The sequence below is a fragment of the Lepisosteus oculatus genome, chromosome 5, assembly GCF_040954835.1.
Source record: "Lepisosteus oculatus isolate fLepOcu1 chromosome 5, fLepOcu1.hap2, whole genome shotgun sequence".
Lineage (NCBI taxonomy): Eukaryota > Metazoa > Chordata > Actinopteri > Semionotiformes > Lepisosteidae > Lepisosteus > Lepisosteus oculatus.
The window spans coordinates 1174057-1198168 of record NC_090700.1 but is presented as its reverse complement, the minus strand read 5'-3'; the positions used below and the strand labels follow the sequence as shown (position 1 = coordinate 1198168).

Below are 24112 nucleotides of genomic sequence, written 5' to 3'. Positions count from 1 at the left end.
AGCTGATCTTCCTCTGTTTTTACATCATAGAAATTAAATGTAATGAAATAAACCAGCCATGGGCCATTTGAAACTTCCAGCTTTGATTTCCAGCTTTTATAATGCAGGGCTCCATTTTTGCGAGACGTTTTGAAATGCAAGCCGTATTCAAGCTGGTGTAGATCATAAGTAACAGAGTAAAACAGGTTCATGCCTTTGAGATTTTGCTCATCTCCAGTCAAAGCCGCTGCAGTTTCCTGAAAGTCTGACTGAGGTAATAACTGGAAATGTCTCAATCACTTCTGTATGCATCTGCTGTAAGGCTTCATGAATAACATTTCACCCTTTGAGAAGTGCACTCCATTGTGTGTGGAATCTGTAACATTGCCATCTCGCTCTACCAGGCTTAAGGACTCATCCCAGTGTTATTAAGGCATTAATGCTCCTTCAAACATCCTAAAGATAGGATGGACTGTGAGCTGCCCGTTTGGCACTTACCCAGAGATTGGAGAATTTACTCACAACCAGAAAGCATGTTGAAGAAATAGAGTGCTCTCTAGCTCAAGATATTTTAAGTAGTTTTTTTTGCTATGTGCACAAGACTAGTGCAATAATATTTAAATGTGTTTTTAAATCTCTGAGATCACACAACCAAAGAGCGGAACAATCACAACACAACACAACACAACATGCTCCCTTAAGCTGTCATGAGAGCTGCAAGATTTATTTCCATTCCAAGCGACAGATTAGTAGCGGGAGGCGAGTTTGTGATGCAGGGAGAGGAACGTGCGGCCACATGAGGTCAACAGCCTCTGTCCAGAGCCAGCGGACAAGCAGCGCTGTGCGTTACTGGACTCGACAAAGGCCTAAGTTAGGAAAGGGGGGCTATAAAGAAGGCATGATCAGACAGAGAGAGCATTGATGGCCAAAACTGGGGACAGAGCTCATTGCAATAAATATTAATTTTGTCAGTCTGGACTCAGGGGCAAGAGGCACTCAAGGCCAGTAGACGCTGTGGAATGGGAGCTTTTTTTAGGGGAGTAACTCCGAGCCGAGGATGGGGAACTGGAATGCAGGTAAAGGGAGACAGGTTTGCCATTCTGAACTCTCAAAGGCCCCCTGAGCCATGTTGGAGGCAAATGTTTCTATTCTCATGCTTGCTTGGCAGCTATAATTTGTTATGCTTTGTTCCAGATGTATCAGCACTCACAGTAGTGTACAATAGTACACAACAGTATAGTGTGCTCACAGTAGGGTACAGTGGTGTACAGTAATCTTAACAATTATCCATTTTGGCAAAGGTAGATTATAATTCTCTTATGCATCTCGCTATCATTGGGTTTCCACTTATTATTTGCTTGTTGTACTATGTTCCCAATAAAAAAAATCCCCAGGTGACACTGTTCTCTGCAACCTGCAATGCCAGAATCTTACCAGTCCGAAACCCTCCCTGAAGCCCAGGGAAGTCCAGCTGTGTCAGGGGTGGTTGCCTGATCCATACACAATACAACCTAAAGCCTTTTCCGTTTCTTTAGGTCCAGAAGGCGCTCTCTTCGAACACTCGGTGGAGACTCCGCTAGTCAAGGCTCAGGCTTTTAAGGACCTGAGGTGAGTACGTCGAGCCCCGTGCTCCAGCGCAGGCAGGGCGCAGAGACCGCGGCGAGATGGCGCGAGCAGACAGCCAGGCAGGAAGTGAATTAGAGATGCTGCACGCCGAACATCCCTGATCGTGTCCATAGCCGTATCAGACCTTCACTGTCTGCTCATGTTTCTGAAAATACCCCCAGGGAAGATGCTAAGGGCCTAGAGCTCTCTGGGCGAGATCCCAGCTGAACGTCTTCTGCAGAAGCACCGTTTTCCTCCTGTTTCCTCATTCTGCCCCTTCCTGTTCCACTGAAAAGGTGCACAGCCTGGGGGTCTGCTTAATCTCCCTTTGTGATTCCGATGACAATAATTCAGGCATGAATTGGATTATTGGCAGTCAACAAAAAAGCATAAATTTAGAAAAGATGACTTGTAATGCAATTGTATGTTAAACAGAGCATTAAGGTTTGAAAATTAATTTCAAATCATCAGTGTGTTCTTTGCTTTCAACTAGATCTTATCTATTAGATTTCTACAACTTTACAAATGAGGATGGCTGTGTTTCCCAGGCCTTCACAATGATTTTTGGGGGTTCATTATTAGTCGTATTACTTTTCTGCTTTCAGTTTTATCATCATCTACAACAAAATGAATGTTGGCCTGTTAGGTAGTTAGTACTGTAGCTTATTGATCAAATGTTTCTAAGGAAACAGTGTTGGCTACAATACTCCCACATGCCCACACAGCCCTTTGAGTTAAGAAGCACTTCATTTCGAAGTAGTTCCCAATAACACCCTGTGTTTCGTGTTTCATTGTTCATTCTGAAGAAACCCGCTGGGTTAACTTTGTCAGCACCTCTTAAGTTTGTAAGTACCTGAATCAGATTAAAAAGGTTCGGTCCTTCAGTCTGTCAGTGCAGCACATTCCTTTAAGCCTCAGAAGATATCCGGCTGCTCTTGTCTGGACTGATTCCAGAGCAGCAGTGTATTTCTATAACGTGGTGCCCACAATTGTACACATTATACCAAATGCAGCCTTACTAGTGTTTAATCCAATTTTTTCCACATCCCTTGATGTCAATTCTACACTTTTGGCTGATAGCCTAACCATTTTGTTCGCTGGTATGACGTGTCAACATAAAAACAAAAGGTCTGGAAGAAACATGTCAGAAGAAGAAAACTATACGGAGGGTTTAACATTTCAGGCGAGAAGCACAGTATTTGATAAACCTCTCCTTGTGTCCATGAAAAGGAAAAGTCACTGATTACAAGTAGTTAATAAATTACACAGGCACATAATTGATAACTTCTTTTGTCTCAGCCAGGGTTGGTCTTGGATGGATATATATTTATGTTTTGCACCTTTGGATATATTTTAGATATGGAAAATAGTATTAATGGAAACAGGCTACATTAGTTACCCGTGCATTGTCTGCAGGATTGTGATTAATTAATCCACTTCTGAGAAGGTACTCGTTTGTTCTACTTATGATTATGGATCCCAGATCTCTTCCTACAGTTTTACACAGAGTTCTCGTCCTTTGAGATAATTGCACTCATAAGTAGTGCTGCAGAAAAACATACTGCAACTGCTATAAGTTTCTAGCTGCGGCACAGTTAAACCTCCTTTTTGGTGGAAAAGTACTCTCTCTACAGCTTTAGAACCACGGTACAGAAACGCACAAAAGGTTTTCATTAACTACTACGCAACCTGGAAAATATTATGGGAATGTAGTAGAAACATTTCTGTCAATCCTTTCTGCTACGTAAGCGAGTGCCGTTTGGTTTTTCCTTCAAGCTCCCTGTGGTGCTCTCATCCTTCAGCTCCACTGAGTTCCTTCTCCACCTTGATCTCTGACTCCCTGCTGCTTGTTGCCGGAGCTGGTCAGTTCCCTGGAGCAGAGCACAGCTGGGCCTGGTGGCTCCTGGGAGGGCAGGCCTTCAATGTAATGTAATGTAATGTAATATTTCTTTATTAGCCCTATACAATTTCTTGCATTAGGAATTCGTCTTTTCGCATACCCCAGCTTTTTCTCCATGGAGACACAGACACACAGACAGGGAGAGAAGCTTGGGGTCAGAGCGCAGGGTCTGCCATTGTACGGCGCCCCTGGAGCAGTTGGGGTTAAGGGCCTTGCTCAGGGGCCCAACGGAGTAGGATTCCTCTGCCGGCCGCAGGATTTGAACCGGCAACCTTCCAGTCACAGGCGCAGATCCTTAGCCACAGAGCCACCGCTCCGCCCCAGAGAAACCCAGGCTGCTGCTCCAAGCTGTCTTGGTGGACCTGACTGGACTGTCCAGACCAGTTCCCCAGTATGGGGACACAGGACACTGTGCTATTGGAGATGAAATGTCCTGGTTACTCACGCGTTAAAGAGCAAGTGGAGCTTTTTGGGAGAGGTGGGATGTTAACCCTGGTGTTCTGGCTCACTTCCACTCTGGGCTTTATTATCTTTAATCCAAGTGCTGAAGTAATTTCTCACTTCTCCACCTGCTGCTGTGGATCACCCAGGTGGAGCTGCAATTCAGTGCAGGGTGAAGTAGGTCCCCTGCTGTGTGCCTTTGGGAAAGGGCTTGGTTTGTATCTGTATCTGTGGAATTAAAGTATTTAAGATCTCCTCCCAGAGGTCTGTGTGTTTTGAGGTTTCAGTTTGTGTGTTGAGGTTAATCAGCAAAATATATCACAGTTAAGTTTCTTCATTCGTTGCAGGATCTCGTGCCAAGTTCTTATAAACTCAGAAGTGAAAGACAATTTTAAGAATGGTATAGGCATAGTTTTACTTTTTTTCCTAGTGGAGTTAGAAACAGTCCCCCTTCATGTGCAGAGTAATATTCTCCCATGAAGCATTCAAACCTTGAAGCAACACTGTTCCAAGCATGGTAACAAACCTAACAAAAACAATGCTCTAATCCCTGTCCAAGAGTGCCTATCCTTTGTGTATTCATTCTAGACTAAGTCAACCTGAAGTTGAAACTGTTGTTTCCAAAACTTGTCAACAGTGAGAGCATTACAGAGAGGTTTTGCTGCCATCACCAGGCAGCTCCCTGCAACCGTCATCTGATGAACAGGAACCAAACAGTAGCACACATCTGACAGGGTTCAGTTTCAGGGTGTTTAATGTAAATCCTCACAAATTCCATTGAGGGTCTGTTTGTTTATTTTGAAGAACCTACAACAGAGTGTCTTTCTCATGCAGATGTAAAGAAAATTCAGAATATTCCCGATATTACTTTTTGTTAATGCTATGAACACAATGTGTGTGCTTTTGAGACAGAAATGCAGAGCAAAATGTGAGTTGAGACCCTTATATCCCTAGTAAATCTCAAATCGCAGCAGAACGTCAAATGTTTATCTTTTCATGTCTCTCGGATCATTTACGATTGGGACACATACAGCTTTAGAGCAGAAGCAATAATAGTTTCAATTCCTGTCAAAAAAGAGTGAATTTAATTATTTCTCAAGATCATATCACTTAAAATTATAAGGGCATGTGCTTTATTTTAATTCACTGCTGTAGAGTGACTTTTCCACGACCCTGAACCGATAAAGAGGTTTAGAAAATGGATGAATGGATATTTTAGTTGATTTGAGTTATACTCAGTCAGTGACTGAAGAAGAAATGAGATTTCTGCGAGGCAAATCGCAGCTGCAGCTGTAAGCGCCGGAGCCCTGAGTCAGAAGGCGGTTCCCTAACCTTTTAAGAGTCTTCTCCAGATCAGTGGTCATCCATTGATCTTGTGAAGAGCTGAATAAACTATTCAAGCAGAGTCTGTGAGTAAGAGGTACCAACAGAATATAGATTTAATCACGTTTTTTACTATTTTTATTTAACTTTTTACGTCTTTTCTTTTTGCATTGGTTGTACTATGGAAAACCAGCCACTTTTTCATAGATTACTTTCTGAAATCAGGAGCTGAGCCCCTGCTATCTGATGTTGCTGGATTTGTTGCCTAGAGACTCATCCAGTAGTGGAAAACAGCACCGAGCAGTGTTAGCAGCATTAGTGTGATGACAATTAGAAACATTTTGTAACAAAGATGCATTTAGGCTGTCCAAGATTACAAGGTTTTGTTTGAAAATCCACATTTTTGTGGTAAAGCCATTTCAGTGTTTTTTTACTAATTTGGACTTTATCTTCATGGGCATGATGCTATGTTCATCAGTTCTGGACCATATGAACAGCAGCATGATTCACTAGATTTCTGATAGAACACACACATGGTTTGAAAATTTGGGATTAATAAATCTTATGTACAAGTGGTTATATTATTATGATTATTATGATTATTATTATTATTATTATTATTATTATTATTATTATTATTATTATTAAGGCAAAAGAGTGTAACTCCTTTATTCTCTAACAGGCTGATGGTGCCATCTTGTGGCCTTTTCTTTTAAAGCATATATACAAAACAGGCGGCTAGGAATAATTTATCTGGGAAATATTTTCTAGATTTGTTTCATAAGTATTCCCAGGAAACAAAATAAATTCATTAGTGCTTTTGCTTCTTCGGTATTCATCCTGTGGATGTTTTGCTTAGAAACCCAACTTAAATATTTTTTCTTTCCTACAGTATATTATTATATTATATTTGCCTGAATTACTAGTAGACTTCTAATGTCAAGAGCATTACTGTTTCTTAATGCCGCATTAGTCTGGTATAATATAATTCTTTAAAAGTTCCTTTCATTTCTTATTCTGTTATTAGGCTCTAAATTTTAACTACAGTTATTTTTATTAGCGTTATTTGGTTAAGGAGGGCATGCTCTCACATGTAGGAAACGAACTTGTCTGAAATTGCTTAGCCATGTCAAATCTCGTGATTTACTGAACTGTACATGCATACTTGTATACCCTGTGCATCCCAGCGATGTTCAGAACTTTCTTTCTCTGTCAGGTGTTTTTCTCCAAGCAAATTCCGTCCTGACAATCACTTTGCAAACGAGCACCTGCAGGCACATTCCTGATAGCAGGGTTATGATCCTGCAAGATGGTGGGATGTGTTTTGGATCCAAAGCCTTATTAAGAAAAGTGTGCTTAAAAAATTGGATGGGTTGAGTTAACGTGGGCTCTCCTCGAGCGTCCAGAGGAAAGATGGGGCTCCAGTCAAGCCTTTTGACACAAGTAGAGCTGCATATGTGTGTGACCAGACAGATTGCTCCACATAACGTGATGATGTTAGCTTGGCATCCAGGCTCAGGCTACCTAAGCAAAGCGATTTGTTCCAGGTGGAATAGTTGGTAGATGTGGTCAGTTTTAAGGCCTGTACTGTTTTCCTCGTTGAGTTCAGACTGGAGTCTCCGACCCGGTCATTGAGCATGGACGCCCCAAAAGGAGTGCACATCAAGGCGCTGGCAGGCAACATAGAGGCCACGTCTCAGATGGACATCATGCTCCACACGAGTGAGGGAACGGTAAGACACGATGCCATTTTTCCTCAAAATCCTGCCAGAGCATCCTGTAGCTACAGCTGTCATCGCAACGGCAAGATATCACCATTTTTATTCGGGGTCTAACACGAGGGCTGTCTCTCGACAGTGATCAGCCAAAGGTGAGCCTCTGGCTGGCTGTGTAGGAGACGTTGGTGGGTTAATATAGTGACAGCGTGGAGCTTCTCAGCTTCAGGTCTGTTGTTCCCGCATGAAATATCTTATTCAACATTTTCAACATCAGCATTTTGATTTGGCATGTAAAAGAACAGCCAGTTTCATAATTCTGTATTGGTTTTTATCCCTCTTTGTTTCTGCGGTTCTGAATGTCTTCAGTAGACTCAGCTTCGGCCGCTCTTCCTCTTTCGCGCAGCAGGAAGGCTTCAGGGAACGGACAAAACCCTTGCTGTAGCAACTGCCTATAAATACTGCGGCCTGACCTCTCGCTGATCTCTGCTCCTCCACAGCTGATCCTGGACGCTGAGACAGTGCGCTTGCCCAAGTTACCTCAGGGGACGAGAGGAGTGCCAGGAAACTCTCAGGGACTCTACGAAGTGTGTGTGTGCCCAGATGGAAAACTGTACTTGTCTGTGGCGGGCGTGGGTTCCACGTGCCACGAATACAGCCGTGTCTGCCAATAACCCCCCCCAGGGATTCCTACCTGTTCTCTGGAGGCTTTTTCCTGGGATTTCATTTTCTTTCAGCTTCTGAGGTCAACATTCAGCCCCAAATGACTGACAAAACACACGCCTTCAATAGAAACCGAAGACGTCTCAGAGAATCCCCAGGGCCCCTTTCCTCTCTGAAGGGTAACTAACTACAGTACATAAGCCTTCAAGAGACACCGAAGAGCACAATACAGCTTTAAAGGAAACTGCCAGTATACCAAGCAGCTTTGTCCACATTTCTACTGTTCTAGAGACAATAATTTAAAATGCTGTGTATACATTCACGTAAACAGTTGTATTCTTTCACCACTTTAATACGGAATTACTTACCTATGTTTTTAAAAAAAGGCAACTGCTAACGTGTGCAAAAGAGCTGGGTGCCAACCCAGGTGTTTGTCTGGAGCTCTTCTGTGTTGCTGTGTGCACAGACGGTAGAGAGGCCTTTTCGGCTCCTGGCCCTGTGTCTTCTATGCAACAAGTTGTTTGTGTGCTTGCAGTAACATTGAGGTTGTTTGAAATGTAATCTACTCACGAGGAATGGGAAAGACAGTCCACTATATGTTGCTTCTTTTTTGATTTAAAAGCAAGTTTGGAAACACACCAAGCATGTTCTTGGCGTGAAAGGAGCAAACCCCAAAGATCTGGGATCAAACTACCGTCAGTTCTTTCTCAAGACGTCCAGTGGGGAAAACAGTACATGAGAACGTGCCACACAAGAGATCTTTTAATTTTTTAAGTAGAAACCTTTAATCCATTCATTTTTTTGTTTCTACATACTTCCAAAAACAAGTTATTGTCTAAGTGTGTAGAGTTATCCATTTCACTGCCATGTGAGTAGAGGATTGTTTGGTGTTCGTTAGCATTGAAAAGGTCGTGAAAGGGTTCTGATTCATTGGAGAATGACTGGGCCGCACCAAGTTACAGACGTTACTTCACAGGCTGGTACAAGTAGTCTGCTAGGTTCCGCTACTTGATGTGTGATTCCCTATTTTGAGTTTCCGTATTCATTATATTTATTCACTATATTTTTGTCATTCAGAAGATTCTACATATGACCAGCACACCAGCATATACAATATGGTCATAACTGAAAACATAGCCTGCCTGGTAAAGCAGTATTAATAAATATCATCATGCTTTTCCTTAATGTGACATTCTTGCATATTCTCAACCCTCTCTTTCCAAAACACTGTGTCCACTGTTAGGATTATGGTTAAGACATTTGTTTGAACACATTTGTGAAATGGCAATGTTAGAAAAGGCCCAGTCTAACTAATAAAAAACAGTGTAGAGGTAGACTTCTAAAGTTACTGACCTGGACATTTTCTGTTTTGTGGAAAGTGATGTGTTAAAACTGGTGGCAATTAAAATATAGAGATTATAGTCAATAAGGCAGAGCTAAAAAGAGATTTACATTATGAGGATCAGTGGTACGGGGGTTAAAAACAGCCACTGGAAAAGAGATAGGACCTACTCCGGCACATCTGAACAAATATAACCTTAAAGCTAGCTAGTTACAGCAGTGAAAATGCAAGACCTATTTTAAATAGCAGCTGAAACTAAAAATCAACAAAACAGTTTGCCTTTGAACTCCTTTGGGCCTTATTGCAGTATATATTACAAAACAATGGCTTCATATTATTTATACATTATTGTTTTTGCTTAGGCAGCCTTTCAAGAGTGCCAGAAAAATGCTTAGAGAAATAATTGTGATTTGTGAATTAGAAATGCCTTGGTTTTCTCTGATGGAAAAGTAATATTTGGCAGTGTTGCCACCTCATTTCCCAGATATATCTTCACACCCACTTTATATATAAATATATGTATAAATAAATAGAACTTTTGAAATATAACATGATGCTGGTATCATTCTGCTATAGCACATTCATTGTTCAGTCCAGTTTATTTCTTAATTATTTCTTAATAACAGAAACAAAATCCTTTAAATGTTATTGAAGGAGCACTGTGCGCTGAGGCAAAAAGCTGAGGCAATCTTATAAAATCCAATGAAATTAACAACCAAACTTTGTATGCAGAAATAAAAGGCTTTTGTGTTATTCAACTAAATCTGCCTACTGGCTCTTTCCTGTCCTTCATTGTGTGGACACTGTGTAAAGCTGACCAACTGCTCAAGACCGTCTCTGTACAGGTAACAAGGCTCATTGAGAATAACCAGACAACCTAATTAGAACATTTAAATACAGCTTCACATTAGAGAGGTTTGCCTAAATAAGGCCACCGATACATATTTTTTAAAATTTTTTAGACAGCAAGACTGTTATTCTGTTAGAAATTGAAGTCAGGGTGCTTCTGCCAGGCTAGTGACTCATTTCTCTGCTCACATCACCCCAGTGCTTTGGTAGGTACACTGGCTACCGGTGAGCTTTCCAATAATTTTAATAAGTCAGGAATTCAGTACTATTAAAAAAAAAACTTTTTTGGTTTTCAGACACAAATGATCACTAAGGGATTGGATTGATTTGTCCTACTATATGCAATCAAGGTTTATTTTAAATGTTGTGTTTTTTGACAACTTTTAAATCTCTTTCTACTTGTATGGTCATGCATCCATATGCACAAATGCACAGTAAGGAACAGGCAGGCAGCAGGTGAGGAGACCAGGGCTCCGGTGGGCGATTTCTGTTAGGGCGTGTCCATACAGGCTGCACCCAAGGGATCTGTGAGCCTGCCAGGGACTACTGCTAAAATTTCCACTCTCAAACAGTGAGGGAAAAACCCGACCTGGACAAGCACACTGAACTATGTGTTTTTTCCTGATTCTGAGAAAGACTACACCGAGCTCCTGTCCCGTCAGTAAAATTCAGCATTATGTGTCTGCGTTCATCTTGTTCGCTGTTACAGAAGAGATCCACTCAGCCGATTCACACACACAAGGAAGAGCATGTTGTTCTTTTGGCTTTATTAAAACTATGGCACTCTGTACATCAGCATGGAGTTATACAGGGGTTAGCCACGGTAAAGGCATACGTTTCCTAGCCAGGATTTCTCTTAACTGCGAGCTTAAAGCAAAATAAGATGTGATTTCACCTAAATAAGCAAAGTATTGAAGTGAAAACTGTCTTAAAATGAAATCTACACTCATATACAGTACATGCAAGATGACATTAAAACATCTTACTGCTGTTTGTGCACAGCTGTGATGCCATTCGATCCAGTAACATAAAAAAATGTTTTAAAAGTGAGCACCACTTATATGAACATATGACCTGCAACTTCCTTCAATCAAGAAGAGAAGTCTCCAGTACTGACAAAGGTACCGTAAAATCAAACATAATAAAAACAATAATAAGAAGAATAAAACATAATTTGGCAGAATACATAATGTTCTCTGCTACTTATTGCATTGTTTCCAAGGAATAAAAAAGTACAACTCTGATTCTCAATTTATAACAAGCTTGCATTGCCCCTGACTCAATGTAACAATCTGCCTTCCAGAGATGATCGTCAATCCCAGAGTGTGGGGTTGTGTAACTGATCCTTGAATAACATTCCTAGTATGACTGTGATTATAGTTAGTCAATACACCATGTCATTCCAGCAGCCTGATCAGACGGTCAGCTGTTTTCACACATTCATTTAGCACAAAGATAATCTAGTGATACTTGGCATGAAGGCTTGGCAGAGCTAAAGTAACAGACTTGTGTTGCAGGAATTCAGCATCAGAAATGTACAGTTGTGCTCCTACCAGTTAGCATTTAAAATCCTTGTACTGCATGTGTGCAATGCAGATCCAAAAGCAAAACAGGGAACAAACATAAAATGGTCATCTAAACAATCTTAAACAAAATGCATCTTAAATGTATAGAATTCACTCTATACACTCAGTTACTGTCCTGTGACATCCAAAATTGCAATTAATAGAAAGTTCCCCAGCATATTAAGGGAAGACACAAGTTCTGTGTTTTACACAAGGCAAGTGCAAATTGAAGAGCCGCTTGTGAAAGTGCATTCTTGATCGATGAAGACTTCTGACTGACAGGATAAATGCCACACAAAACACATTGCAGGTTAATGATGTACCGTTGGAGAAGAACAAAACAATCTTATGTAAATACAATTCTTTAAAAAAACAAATAAAAATATAGAAGTTTGTTTTTTTCAGGTCCAGCTGATAAGGTGACCTTACATACTATGAGATTATTTTTAGTTTTAACAAAAAAACCTGGCTCCTGATTTGTTTTCCATATATAAATCTAGATGTTAAGAACTCTCCAGTGCAGGTAACTTCTCCTGTCTCTTTAAATACATTTATAATGATTCAAGAAAAAACACTTTTATAAAAGGTAAATAAAAACAATATGCAGCAGCATCTTTTTTTCCAGATAGCAAAGATACATCATGGGGCCTTTGGTTAAAAAAAGTCCAATAATTGCTGAGGCTTCTTTATGTACAGCTACGCAGCTAAAAGCCATCCTGTGCCTTTATACGGGAAAAGAAAAGGATGAGCAATTTATTTTCAGGCTCAGATAGCTGCTTGTTTTATATAAGAAGCAGCCGTAATCTAAGATATTGCGTACACACTTACAGTAACAATACTGCATACCAAAGCTGCCAGCTGGAAACATAATTTTACCTCAACGCTTTAATATTTTCATCTACATTGCACACAGCCACTATTGTTTTCTCCCACGTTTGGAAGATGTATGCATACATATATAGGGTATAAATATTACTTTCTCTTCACAGCACTATCACAGCTGAATCATATTTTCTGCTGAACAAAATTCTCAAGTTTTATAATGACACGAGCTGTGCATTCCATCACCCTCATGGCCACTTCCGAGGTGTACCGGTCGTTGGGAATCTGGGGGAAGGGCAGGAGGTCAGGGTAGCGCGTCCTCAGGCTGTCCACACCGTAAGCCTCCAAAATGTGCACGTCATTCGCCAGTCCTACCAGCTGCTCGTGGTACTCCTCCACCTTCTGTGCCAGAGCAGCAGGCTTCACGTCTTTGTCCGACTTCCCTCTGACTGCATAGTCCGCTGCTATGAGGGCCAGCTTGGTGGCCAGGTAGCACTTGAAACACACCCACTCGTTGGCGTTCTTGTGCAGGTCGTTCCGCGCAGCGGAGAAGTTCGCTCTCGCCTGCCTGAGCCACCGGCGAGCCTCGACTGGATTGCCCACAGACTTGAAGGTTGGGGGCACAAAGAAACGGGGAGAGTGGGAAGATCCCGAGTAGCTCGTGAACTGTTCTCGGAACTGCTGTTTCTCCGACTTGTGGCTTGTGGCTTCCTGGTTCCATGACGTGTAAAACCTCTGGAATGAAAACTTGGCCTCTGACTGGAAGCGAGTGGATGAGGTGGAGAAGGGCCTCCTGGAGGCCCTGTCGGCAGCCTGCTCTGCCAGGCTTTGTTTCTCCAGCCGGCTGATCTCATTCTGCAAGTGCTTGAACACCTCCGTCGCTATTTCCAGGTTTTCGGCATTCTTGTCAGGGTGCCACTTGAGGTACAGCCTCCGAATGGTCTTCTTCCTCTCCGACTCCGGGAGCTTCCACGCTTGCTCGATCACGGAGGTCACTTCTTTGAGGATGTCTGGCAGAGCATTGAGCTTTAATTTGTGAGGGGACTGCTTTGATGGAGCAGCCCTGTGGCTCTCCTTCCCTGGGAAGAGTGGGGGCACCATGCGGGGACCCGGGGAGGGGCATTCAGAGGGGCTTGTGGGTGTGGAAGGCGCACTGTCCCGGATGTGAGAACTTTCGTCTTGTCTCGAGAACTTATACAGGTCCAGCGAGCTGACAATCTTGTACTCGCTGTATCCAATGTCAATCTGGAATAGTTTCCCTAGAAAGCTTGGGTTTTCCTCCTCCTCCCGTTCTACTTCTTGAACGATGATAGCATAGGTGTAAGTGGGCTGATAGGAGCCATAGACATCCCCTCCTTCAGAATCAACAAGATACCCCACATATTCCCCGGGGTAGAACACATTCATGGGGTCCATTAGCAGGATATGGTGAATTTCAGCTGGTATGGGCGTCCCAGGAAGAGGAAGTTCAAGTTTCGAGGGTTCGGTAGAATCATACTTGACACCCAAGTTGTCCAGTTTCTCTGTAATTCTGTAGATGTCGTTACAGCCTAGCATAGCAATCAGGTATGATGTGTCAGAGATCAAATTGTCTGTTGCAGATTTCAGGGTCATTGCCAAGGCTAGCAGGAAATTAATATCTTTGCTGTCTGAGTGCTGAATGTAGAGGTGGATCACTGCAGTCCCGTACCTTTTTAAAAAGGCAAGCGTTTCACACCTGCTTTGTGGAATGGGGCTACAGCCTTTTACCCGCAGTGTAGTCTGCAGTTTTTCAAAACAAGAAACCTTCAAACCCTCACAAAGTGCCTTACACAATCGAATGGCTTTTTCTTCATTGACTAAAAAAGCATTGTCATTTTCATGCTTCATAATGCGAATCAACCCTGTAATGAACTGCTCTGATGAAAGGAGCAGCTGAAGACGTCCCTGAAGAGAGCAAAGAGCCCCAAACTGACACATTTTAGGAGTTTCTTCATCTAATTGCTCCTCCAAAATACTACTGAGGAGCCTGGGCCTGAGCTTTTGAGGAAGCAGCATTATCATCTTAGTGTGGAATGCATGATCTTTTCCCAGGTAACACTGACTCAGGTCAACAAGCATCTGAACACCAATGTTACCCTGGATCCTGCTTTTGTAATGTGGAGCATCATCAAAAACTAAAGTGTTAGATTTTGCTAGTCTACCATCATGGCTTGGAAGATAAAAGGTTAAATCTCTGAGGATTTCTAAGTCTTGCCGGACTTGAACTGGTTCATTTTGGAGACTTTTGAAAAGACCTGAGACGGCTCTTTTCACAGTTCTCATTTCATTTGGATCTAGCTGCTTGCCTTCAGAATTTCTAAATATGCGACACAGAACTTCAACATATTGTTTTGTGGATACAATGTCTTCGGTACCCAAAAGCTTAAACAGCTGATGAAATGTTCCAAGTTCCAAAGGCAGTTTGTACAAGTATGGTTTGAAGTCAGATTCATTTTCCAGATTAATGACAACCTCTTCTGGTTTTAGGAGTTTCCAGCCATCTTCAACCATAACAAAGGCAACACCTCGAAGGTGAAAGCGAAAATCCCTCTTATCTGCATTCAGAAATTCATAAGTGCTCCTTAAAACTTTGACCCTTGTTTTGACCATGTCATCATCTAGGTTAGGTATGCTGCAGATATTCTTGCAGTTGCTAATTACTTTGTCCAAAGGCGGATCCATGTTGACATTCAGCATGGTCAAGACCTGATCTAGTTGTTCCTGTGCACTTAAGGTGCTCCCTTCCTGTTCTTTGATGCTTGCTGGAGTAGCTTTTTCTGGTAGGACGGGGCAGGAGGTCCAGAGCAACTGCATGACATCTGCTTGCTTGAACTTTGGGTTCACCTGTGATCCATTAAAACGAATTAGGGGGAGAGTGCCATTAATCTCTTGGTACTGAGCATGAAGCCGAAGAAGTTCTGCAGTGGCACGTTCTGGGCACAAAAATGGGATCATCGAAAGCTCTTTAATAAATGTTCCAAGGAAGAGGTCTGTTCTCTCATTGAAAATGTGATTGAGAAGAACATCTACTACATTTTGGGTTTTTTCTTTGGACCAATTCTCAGTCTGAGCTTTTATGCTAACTTCCTTAGCAAACTGCAGCACCTGCTGTTGAGAAATGACATGCTTCAAACCTACATTCCTCAGGAAAGATATCCAGGTGGCAAGGAAAGAGGTTCCATTCTTGGGCTTTGATACCAGTTCGATTTTCTTGAAGAACTCATTGGGTATGAATGCCTTTTCAGGCAGCATCACTTCAAACACTTTAACAGTTCGGTCAAAAAATGTTTTTGCAGGTTTTAGTCTTCTTGTCGAATCATAAATAAATGAAAGGCTTTCAAGTTTTTCATATAGCTGATCCTTAATTACGGAGTAATCTTCCATACTCAGGAGCCTGTCCTTCAGATAAATTAAGTGTTCAATCTTTGCATCATAGGAAAGACTGTCGAACTTTGGAAGCAAATGCTTTAAGTAAACTTCAAGGTCGTCAACTGGAACACAGCCAAGGAAACCATAAAGTTCCCTCAACTGTGGATTATCAACCAGAAAGGCAGATGATGTAGACTGCGCCCATTTTTCCATATCGGCAGAGGGAATGCTTTTTGTGAGAACAAAACAGGACCCAAATTTGGAGATGTTGATGTACCGACCGCTAACTGATTTGTAACAGGGAAGCAACTTCAGGCTGTGCACATCTTCCTGAGACAAATTTATTAAATTGCAATTGAAGTATAAGAGAAGTGCTTCAAAATCATTGTTCTTCAGGCCCCCTGTGTTGAAGGCTGAAGTCTGAATCATGTACTCTAAAGCTTTAAGGATGCTGGAGGGATTGTCTATATTTGCTGTGTGATGGGCCAGAAAAGGCACTACAGGGTTTTCTTTAGTGCAGATCTTGTTCAGTGCAAGCTGAATACATCCTGCCTTCATCAAGGTGTGAAACACTTTGTCATTCTGTCCATTTGGAAAAATAGCTGCATAAATCAGGCTGAGAGGTAGCAAAACATCACACTCTGGTACCACTAACATGTTGCTGGAAACCATGAACTTTGTTCCTGGTAACAAAGCCCAGTCCTTCAGAATATCTAGAACAGTCTCAAATTTTGGTTTTAGGTCAGATTGTTCCTCTTTGATGCAGACATTGTCACTTATAAAATGCCAAACATTCTTCAGCCATGACTCACTGGCATAGTTGTCTTTCCACTTCACCACAGCCCTTGTTCTGTACTCCCGTGGAAGCACAGACCCCAGCAGATCCCCCAGGCTGCTGATGTCGAAGACTTTTGCCACATCAGACTTCAGAAGGATATTGCTGTATTTCATGTAGAGCGTGTTCATGAAAAGTTCCTTTCGTGACGGGATCAAGTCATGGTGAGTGGTCAGAAACTTTGGTCTTTTGCTGTCAAACACTTGCAGGATGTTATCCATTGTTATCAACAGAGGTAACCCCTCTATTTTGATTTCAGTTTCTTCTGCATCTTTAAAGCAGTAGTCAACCAGAAGTTTGAGACTGTGGAACAGCTTGAAATTTGACTGCTGGAGTCGACAGGGCAGTTTCCCCACCTGGCAGTTCGAGTCGGGGGAGGAAAATGTGAGAAGGAAGCTACGAACATCTGCTGGAGTCACGTAACTCACAGGAATTCCGGCATCTTCGAGACAATAGTAAAGACTTGCTGTCTCATCACAATTGTGGACCAAATTAAAGCCAACATCTAAAAGCAAAGCTTTCAATCTGTAGACGTTTTCTGCAATGGTTTTGCGTGTGGTGATGTTGTACTCTGTATTCTTCAGGTGCTGTAGTTCATCCTGAAGCAGGTTGTCAAAAAACGCTTGTCCTTTAGGGGCAGTGGACGTATTCACCCACGATATGTAAATGGCTGCGTGCAAGTCCGTATTGTCTATATGAGGAGCCCGAACAACTGGCAGTAAGCGCTTCAGGTCAGCGTGAATGCAGCTGTATACGGCCTTGACAAGACAATACCAATCTGGCTGAATGTCAAGCCGATTTACAGGGAAGAAGAACAGAAATTTCCTCAGAGTGTCTTTTACGATGTGGATAGCTGTTCCTTGTAACACAGTAAGAGTAGGATCAGAGCCTGGGAAGAAGCGTCTCTTCAACTGAATTAAAAGCTCCACATAGGCTGGCGCTATCAAGGCTGTCATAAGGTTGTTATTCCAGTCACTCCTCACCCCAACTCCATTGTCATCCCGCCACAGGTTCCTCCTAGCAGAATCTAAAGCAAAGTGACCATTCACGTGAAAGGGCAAACCAGTCTCTAAAGACAGGGGCAAGAAGCAGAAAGCTCGGTGGGGCTTTTTATAGTTGTGGCTAATGCATGCCGCCACACCACCACGAGGAAATAGAGTTATATCTTCATTCTTGTGGGCTGAAATCACACTCTTTGAGACTTTTTGTGTGTTCGAAAAGCCAGATCTGTTGCAGACCAGCCAAGTCATTAAATTGCCATCAGAGTCTTCAATATCCATTGTGTATGTGATCTGCTGGACAGGGATTTGAGTCAGGGGCTTCTTTTTTGCAACACTGTCAACTACAGAAGCATGAAACTGCTTACGTTTCAGACGGTCTCCATCAGTGATTTTAGCAGTCACAGAGTACAAGACTTTCAGCTCACCCGTGCCCTTCTCAACTTCACAGATTGAAATTTTCTCCATGTGATTAAGGAACATGAGGAGCTCCGCGCCATCAGCTTTCAGTTTTTCAAGGAGATTCTGCACCATTCTGTCCGAGGCAGGTACAGAAGAGATTTCTGAAACCTTGGCCATGTCCGCAGTGCGTATGGGGAATCTAAACATTGTGCAGCGATCAAGTTTAAAACGTTCCCCCAGATAGAGGTTTAGGACATCGGAAAACTGTGTTCTGAAGTCAGAATCCAGGTCTCTGAACATTCTCCCAGGGCTAACAGATGTTGATCCTGGTGCATAGCGTGCATGAGGATCAAAAATGCAAAGAATGTCATTGTTGGAAATGAAAGAAGGGCAATCTGTGATATGGTAAACGGAGTTAAAACCTATCCCGTACTGCCCGGTCTTTCCTGGGTTCCCTTCTTTTGTCCCACGCCCCAGGTTCTGGATTCCTCGTATATCGTCTTCTGTAAAAGGTTGATTATTGTACACGCAAAGGGCTGGCCCCTGCATCGGAACCCACTTATCGTCAAATATCCTGTCCGTCGGATGACTCCTGGGATCGAACACAAAGTAAATTTCTGTAGCTTTGGCGTCGTCTGCATTCTGCAGCAGCTCCTTCAGCATCTCTTTTTCTGACGGGTAAGCATTCAGAATGCTTTTGATTCTGCTAGTAAGCTTCTCTTTCTGTCCAAATTCGCTGCCGAGAGTTGTGAAGCAAATGTTGGATGCATAGCGCTCGAGTGCTTTGTGGCGCTTGGGAATGGCCCCCAGCTTTACTGCCACCTCTCTGGGAATGTCAGCATGGCAGTACTTCACGGTGGTGTCTCTGACTTTGATCCAAGGACAGTCATTGTAACAGAGAGATTTAGATGGCTGGAGTGAAGAATGGGAATCCGGTAAAAGTATCTCCCCGTATGTACTCTGACAGAATTCCTGGCTTTTGTCTCTGATCAAACCCCATATTCCTTCGCTAACAATTCTACGGCAGAGCTGGAAGCTGTCTTCAGAGAGGGGTTTTCGGCCACATTCTTTTTTTACAGCTTCCAGAACAGCAGCAAAGTTCTTAACGGTGAAGCTGGGCTGAACCCCAACATTCTCGAAAAGCTCCCGGAAACTGTTTCTGTATTTATTTGGAAGCTGGTAAAGGTATGGAGCAGCATCAAAGTTCAAATGGAAAGCAACCTTTGCTGGATCGATATAAGTATTCTCCACAAGAATGGAGCAGAAGTTTTTAAGCTCTTGCATTATCTTTTCTTTTGCATCATCATTCTGTAACATTTCTTCATGCAGAAACTTGTAGCAGGCGTTAGTAATATTTTCCTGATACAGGGTAACCCCATCAAAGGATTTAGAAAGTTCTTTGAGTTGGTTCATTACAAGTTCGACAGTTGGCTTTTTTATTAACCCCAGAAAATCCTTCACTGCCAAGGTGATGGGACCGCATCCCTTAAAAGATGGTGAGTTCTCATTGAGGATAGGCTTCATCAGGCAGACAGTGTCTTGGTGCTCAGTTGTGTAAAGGTCAGTAGCTGTGAACATTGTTGATGGAGGAAAGTTATTCCCATGCCATGGTAAAGAGAAACCAGCTGGCTTTGTCAAGAATGGGAGAAACCGAATGTTCTGAATCTTCTCTTTAAACTCTCCTGCTCTTGGGTCTCTTATTTTTAACTTTTCATCTACAAGGCTTAATAGTGTACTGCCACGGACACATGCTGCAGTATGGTCACTTTCATTTAGTGCTGCAACAGACTCTGCACGTTCGATCAGGTCCTCCCAGGAAATATCATCCTTCACCATTCCCAGCTGTACCAGCTTGACCAACACTACTGGATTGAGGTAGTCTGACGAGGTTCCCTGTGGAAAACGTCCATCACTGGTGTCATACAGTTTTGCAACTCTTCCCTCTGGATGAATGACTCTTGAAGGAACAACAAGTTGATTGGATTTTCCAGAGCATGGAATACATGGTGTCACTTTCAGGATAGCTGCAAACTCTTCTACTTTCTCATTGAGGACATAGTACATTAAAGGGTCACGCAGCTCCTTCTCAATATCTTGGATGTGTGGGAAAAAGACATCTGAGAAGAACTGCTTCTCTGTTAAAGTGTTTTCCATGAGCATGCCCTTGCATCCAGCATCTTCAAATCCTTCCTTAACCCAGTAGGGAAGCTCGACGGCACAGAGGTCTTGAGAACCACTCTTTCTAAGATACTTCAAAAATATCTTGAAGGCAGCAGGACCAATATCTGGACGGCACAGCAAAGAATCATCCAGAAAGCGCACGTACTTGATGGATACATAGTTTTTGCCATCCGAAAAAACCTTTGCAAGATCTCTGTCTCCCCCCTTAGCTATTTCTTGGTAAACTCCTTGACTGACCAATGCAAAGTCATCATGAACAAGACTGGGGTCAGGCCATGCTGCATAGTAGTTGTAGTTGACTAGTTCGCCATTTATTGCCATGACGCGGAGTGTGTTAAGTGCTTCTAGGTATGCTTGAACAATCACATGTCTCATAAAAATAGAATTCCAGCGTCCTTTTGTGTCTGTCTTCCAAATTTCTTTGCGGTTTGATGTCACAGCAAAACATCCATTGATGTGAACAGGCAGCCCAGTCTTGATTCGGAGAGGCAGATAACAAAATACTTCCCCAATAGGAGTCGGGTTTGTCTTTACCGTCCAAACGTGGTCGTCTTTTTCAGCAAGCAGCACAGCCACGCCTCCACATGGGACCAAACCAAGCCTCCTCCCACTTTCGTTTAGTGAAAATTTGAGGGCTTCGCCGACATCCATGCATGAGCATATAAGCCAGTTGGTAATATCTACGGCTTTTTGGGGAACTTCTTCACTTCCCCTTTTGGCTTGAGAACCTTTGGCAGCAAGCTCAAAATAAGACGACGGATCGTCCTCTGGACCTCTAAAAAGAGGGGACTGGAGATCAACGATGCGCCTGAACACATTATGAAACTCTTCGACCACAATCCTAATGATGCAGGCAGATCTGGGGATGTCAGAGGGCACTCTGTTAGTGTTTGCAACCTTTTTCATCACCTTTGCAGCTGCTTTCAAGATGCTTACTGGTCCATATGTAGCCTTAGAAGACCACACACATTTGTTTATGGTGACTACATCCTGTGAGCCAGCAGGGTTTGGCTCTTCATACTTCAGGTACTTTAGAACCATCGAGCCCACGTACTGCGTGAAGAGAATCAGCCTGTGTCCACAGATACTGAACTCATCTACAAGTGAGTAAATATCAGTGGTATTGTAATACAGGCCACTTATTTCACTCACAGAAGCCTCTTGCTCAGTTCTGAAGGGGAGACGAAAAAGAGTCCCATTGTACTTGTAAGGTAACTCCTGTGAAAGCGGCAACTTGCAATTAAAAACATTAATGAATGGCTTGAACTGGTTAGGAAACTTTCTTAACCGTTTTTGTTGTTTGCTCCAGTTGATTTTAATTCCTGGATTGGATCGGTCTCTGATATGCTTGCTCAAGTGGTTGATGTTAGGATCAAACATGATCATGAACTCCCTGCTCATAATGATGGGGATATCAGTGACATGATACACCGAGTTAAAGCCCAGGCCAAATTTCCCCACTTTGTCAGCTTCGCACCTCTTCATAGACCCTCCCAACCTGGTTATATTTACAAAGTCTGAGTCCGAGAAGACAGAGTTGTTGAAGGACCACAACGAGGGACCATGACAAACAGACATGCCAGGATCTAACAGGTTCTCTCGGATATCAAGATTCTTCCGCATGTCAATTAAGAAGCTACACTCTGTTGCACCGGCGTCATCAGCATTTTGTAGCAGCTCCTTGAAGATATCGGAAACTGAAGGGTACTCCTCTAAAATATTCTTAATTCTCACTGTCAGGGGTTCCCGCTGGCCTGACTGCTCAAAGCCCAGGTTTTCTGGGTTGATGAGTCTAGTGCTCAGGCAAGGCACCTTTAACCATTCTGCTGTTTTCATGGGGATATCATCATGAACCAAAATAATTGGTTCTGACACATCATCAAGCAAGTCGTTAAGGTCATCCACTTTAATGTCACAGTAGCTGCATTCATGTATGGGCTTCATGACTAGTCTGTGTGGATCCTTGATGTATAGTATGGGTACAGGCGTGTCAAGAGCTACAGAGATCTGGTTGCTATAAAGCCATCGGAGGATGTTGAGCAAAAGCAGGAGGTTCTGCTTGCTCTCCTCCTTTGTCATTTCCCGTTCACTGCATTCTTTTATGATGCTGATAACCTCAAACACATGCTCAGGAATAACCTGTTCGACTGATCCACAGAACTGAAAGAGTTTGTGGAATTTTGCTATGGTTTTGGGCAGGGAGTACAAATAAGGCTGCAGATCAAGATCAGGAATGGGTTTTAGAACCGTTTGCACAGGGGAAGAAAAGGTTTTCCCTGTCCAGACCCAGGCAAATGGCAATGACTTAATAACTTCTCTAGCACTTTCCAGATGTTCTTGCATGAATTCGTAAATCTCAAGGAGTATTTGTTGGAATTGGTACCAGTCTTCTGTTGTGAATGCCTGCGATCTGTGCCAGTCAACCACTGCCTTTAAATGCTGCAGTACCTGGTCTACTTGGGGTTCTATAGATAACTTTAGAGCCTTTTTCATGCCTGCAGAAATCCTCTCCACCAGGGCAACTGAGGAGCCCACTAACACTGCTTGAGATATATCACACATTTCACAAAGGGAAGAGATGTTCAAGTTATCTCCCTTCCATTCCAGGGAATGTGGATAGTTTAGAGGTCTGTCCTTACACACAGGCACCCACTTTAGCTTCTGCAAGGAAACCTGGATTTCTGACGACTTCACTAACTTGGTTTGTTTTGTTAAGATAGTCAACAGTGTTTTGGCTTTCTCAAGCAGGGGACCCCACTCACTTCTGACAGTCCTCTGTAAATCCTCGATTTTCCTCGCGACCTGAAGAACATCCTTCTCACTCAGCTGCACTTCATTTTTTAAGCCCAACTGTCTTAAAGAATGGAGAATGTCGGGAGATGAAGTAAATGTGCTCGGTGGAAACCTAATCTTTTCTTCAGTGTAGAACAAGCTCTGCAGGATCTCTAACTCTGGATCAAAAAGTTCAGTGGCAGCAACAAGCTTTCCATGAGCGGTCTGAATAAACTTCAGCGATGACAACCATTGTATCACAGCCGGATTTTCATTTTTTAGGAATGACAGATGTTTCAGTACCCAAAGCATGATCTCAGTTATTTCCTCTTTTGAGTAAAAGCCCTTTTCAATGTCTTGAATAATCAACTTTAAACAGTCAGTGCTCTTCAGCTGCTCCACGTTCAACATCTTGATGAGGCGAACAGCCGCTTCATCGCTGTTGTCAATCACATTGACGGACAGCCTGATGTTGGGTGGAAGTTTTGCCGCATGCTGCAAAGCTTTAGCTCCCTTCAACACAGTAAATGCTGGAGTCCCTTTCTCGTCCAGTGGCCCTATCTTCTCAAATATCATGAGCTCCTGGAGGATTCGCATCTCTTTCTCATTGACATCAGGAAGGCGAGCTAAGAAACTTCTCAACGCAACTTTGTACTTGGCAGGAAAGGCCGTAACCTGACTAGCCACCCTCTGAGTGGAGGACCTGTCCATGATCTGCAGCACTGAGCAAGCCGTGGGCGGATGGATGTATTTATGGAGAAGAGGGTGCTGCAAGGACGAGTCCAGTTTTTGGATGATGATTCCTCCAAGTTTTTTAATGATCTCTGGGAGGTGCTCAGGCAGAGGAGACTCCTCTTCGCTTTCTAGAATGATTGGGGATGGGGTTTTAAGCCTCAGCAGCTCTAAAGATGTTACGGTGTCTTCCAAGGGCACGTTTGGGATCAAAGGCATGTCCTCAAAGGTACTAAGGTCCTCAGGGAAATTAATGTAGAGGTACTTCCACACCATTTTGAGCCAAGAAACTGAAGGGTGATTTTTCTCTTGATTGCCAGGGCTCCAAGGTACTGATGCGTCTCTGGAAGGCCACACTGTCGTCAGGATCTCCTTGATGAGACGAGCCGATCGCTCAGGCGTTAGTATCTGCAGCTGAGTGCACGGTCTCCCTGTGGGAAATAAAAGGGAAATCACGTGTATCACAAAATCACAATGCTTTGCAAACAACTAATTTATAGGGGTGCTGGTGCGACATCAATCCTGGTCATTCTCCTTCAGTGTCAATTTTTGTCTGCAGCTAAATCCTGCACACTTAAGCAAAAGTTATTTAATTTAG

At 42.9% G+C, this 24112-nt stretch overlaps 2 protein-coding genes across 9 annotated transcripts in view; one reads left to right on the top strand and one right to left on the bottom strand.

The window, feature by feature from the left end:
- Positions 1-9731, top strand: part of sgcg (sarcoglycan, gamma) — a 65670-nt gene extending 55939 nt beyond the window's left edge. For all 5 annotated transcript variants that reach the window (XM_015341459.2, XM_015341458.2, XM_069189820.1 and 2 more), the window contains exons 6-8: positions 1515-1587; positions 6858-6981; positions 7464-9731. In XM_015341459.2, the coding sequence (XP_015196945.2) occupies positions 1515-1587; positions 6858-6981; positions 7464-7637 (371 nt within the window). In that variant the 3' untranslated portion in view covers positions 7638-9731. The remainder of the gene's footprint in view (positions 1-1514; positions 1588-6857; positions 6982-7463) is intronic.
- Positions 9732-10565: 834 nt separating this feature from the next.
- Positions 10566-24112, bottom strand: part of sacs (sacsin molecular chaperone) — a 36190-nt gene continuing 22643 nt past the window's right edge. For all 4 annotated transcript variants that reach the window (XM_069189818.1, XM_069189819.1, XM_015341456.2 and 1 more), the window contains one exon: positions 10566-23945. In XM_069189818.1, the coding sequence (XP_069045919.1) occupies positions 12388-23945 (11558 nt within the window). In that variant the 3' untranslated portion in view covers positions 10566-12387. The remainder of the gene's footprint in view (positions 23946-24112) is intronic.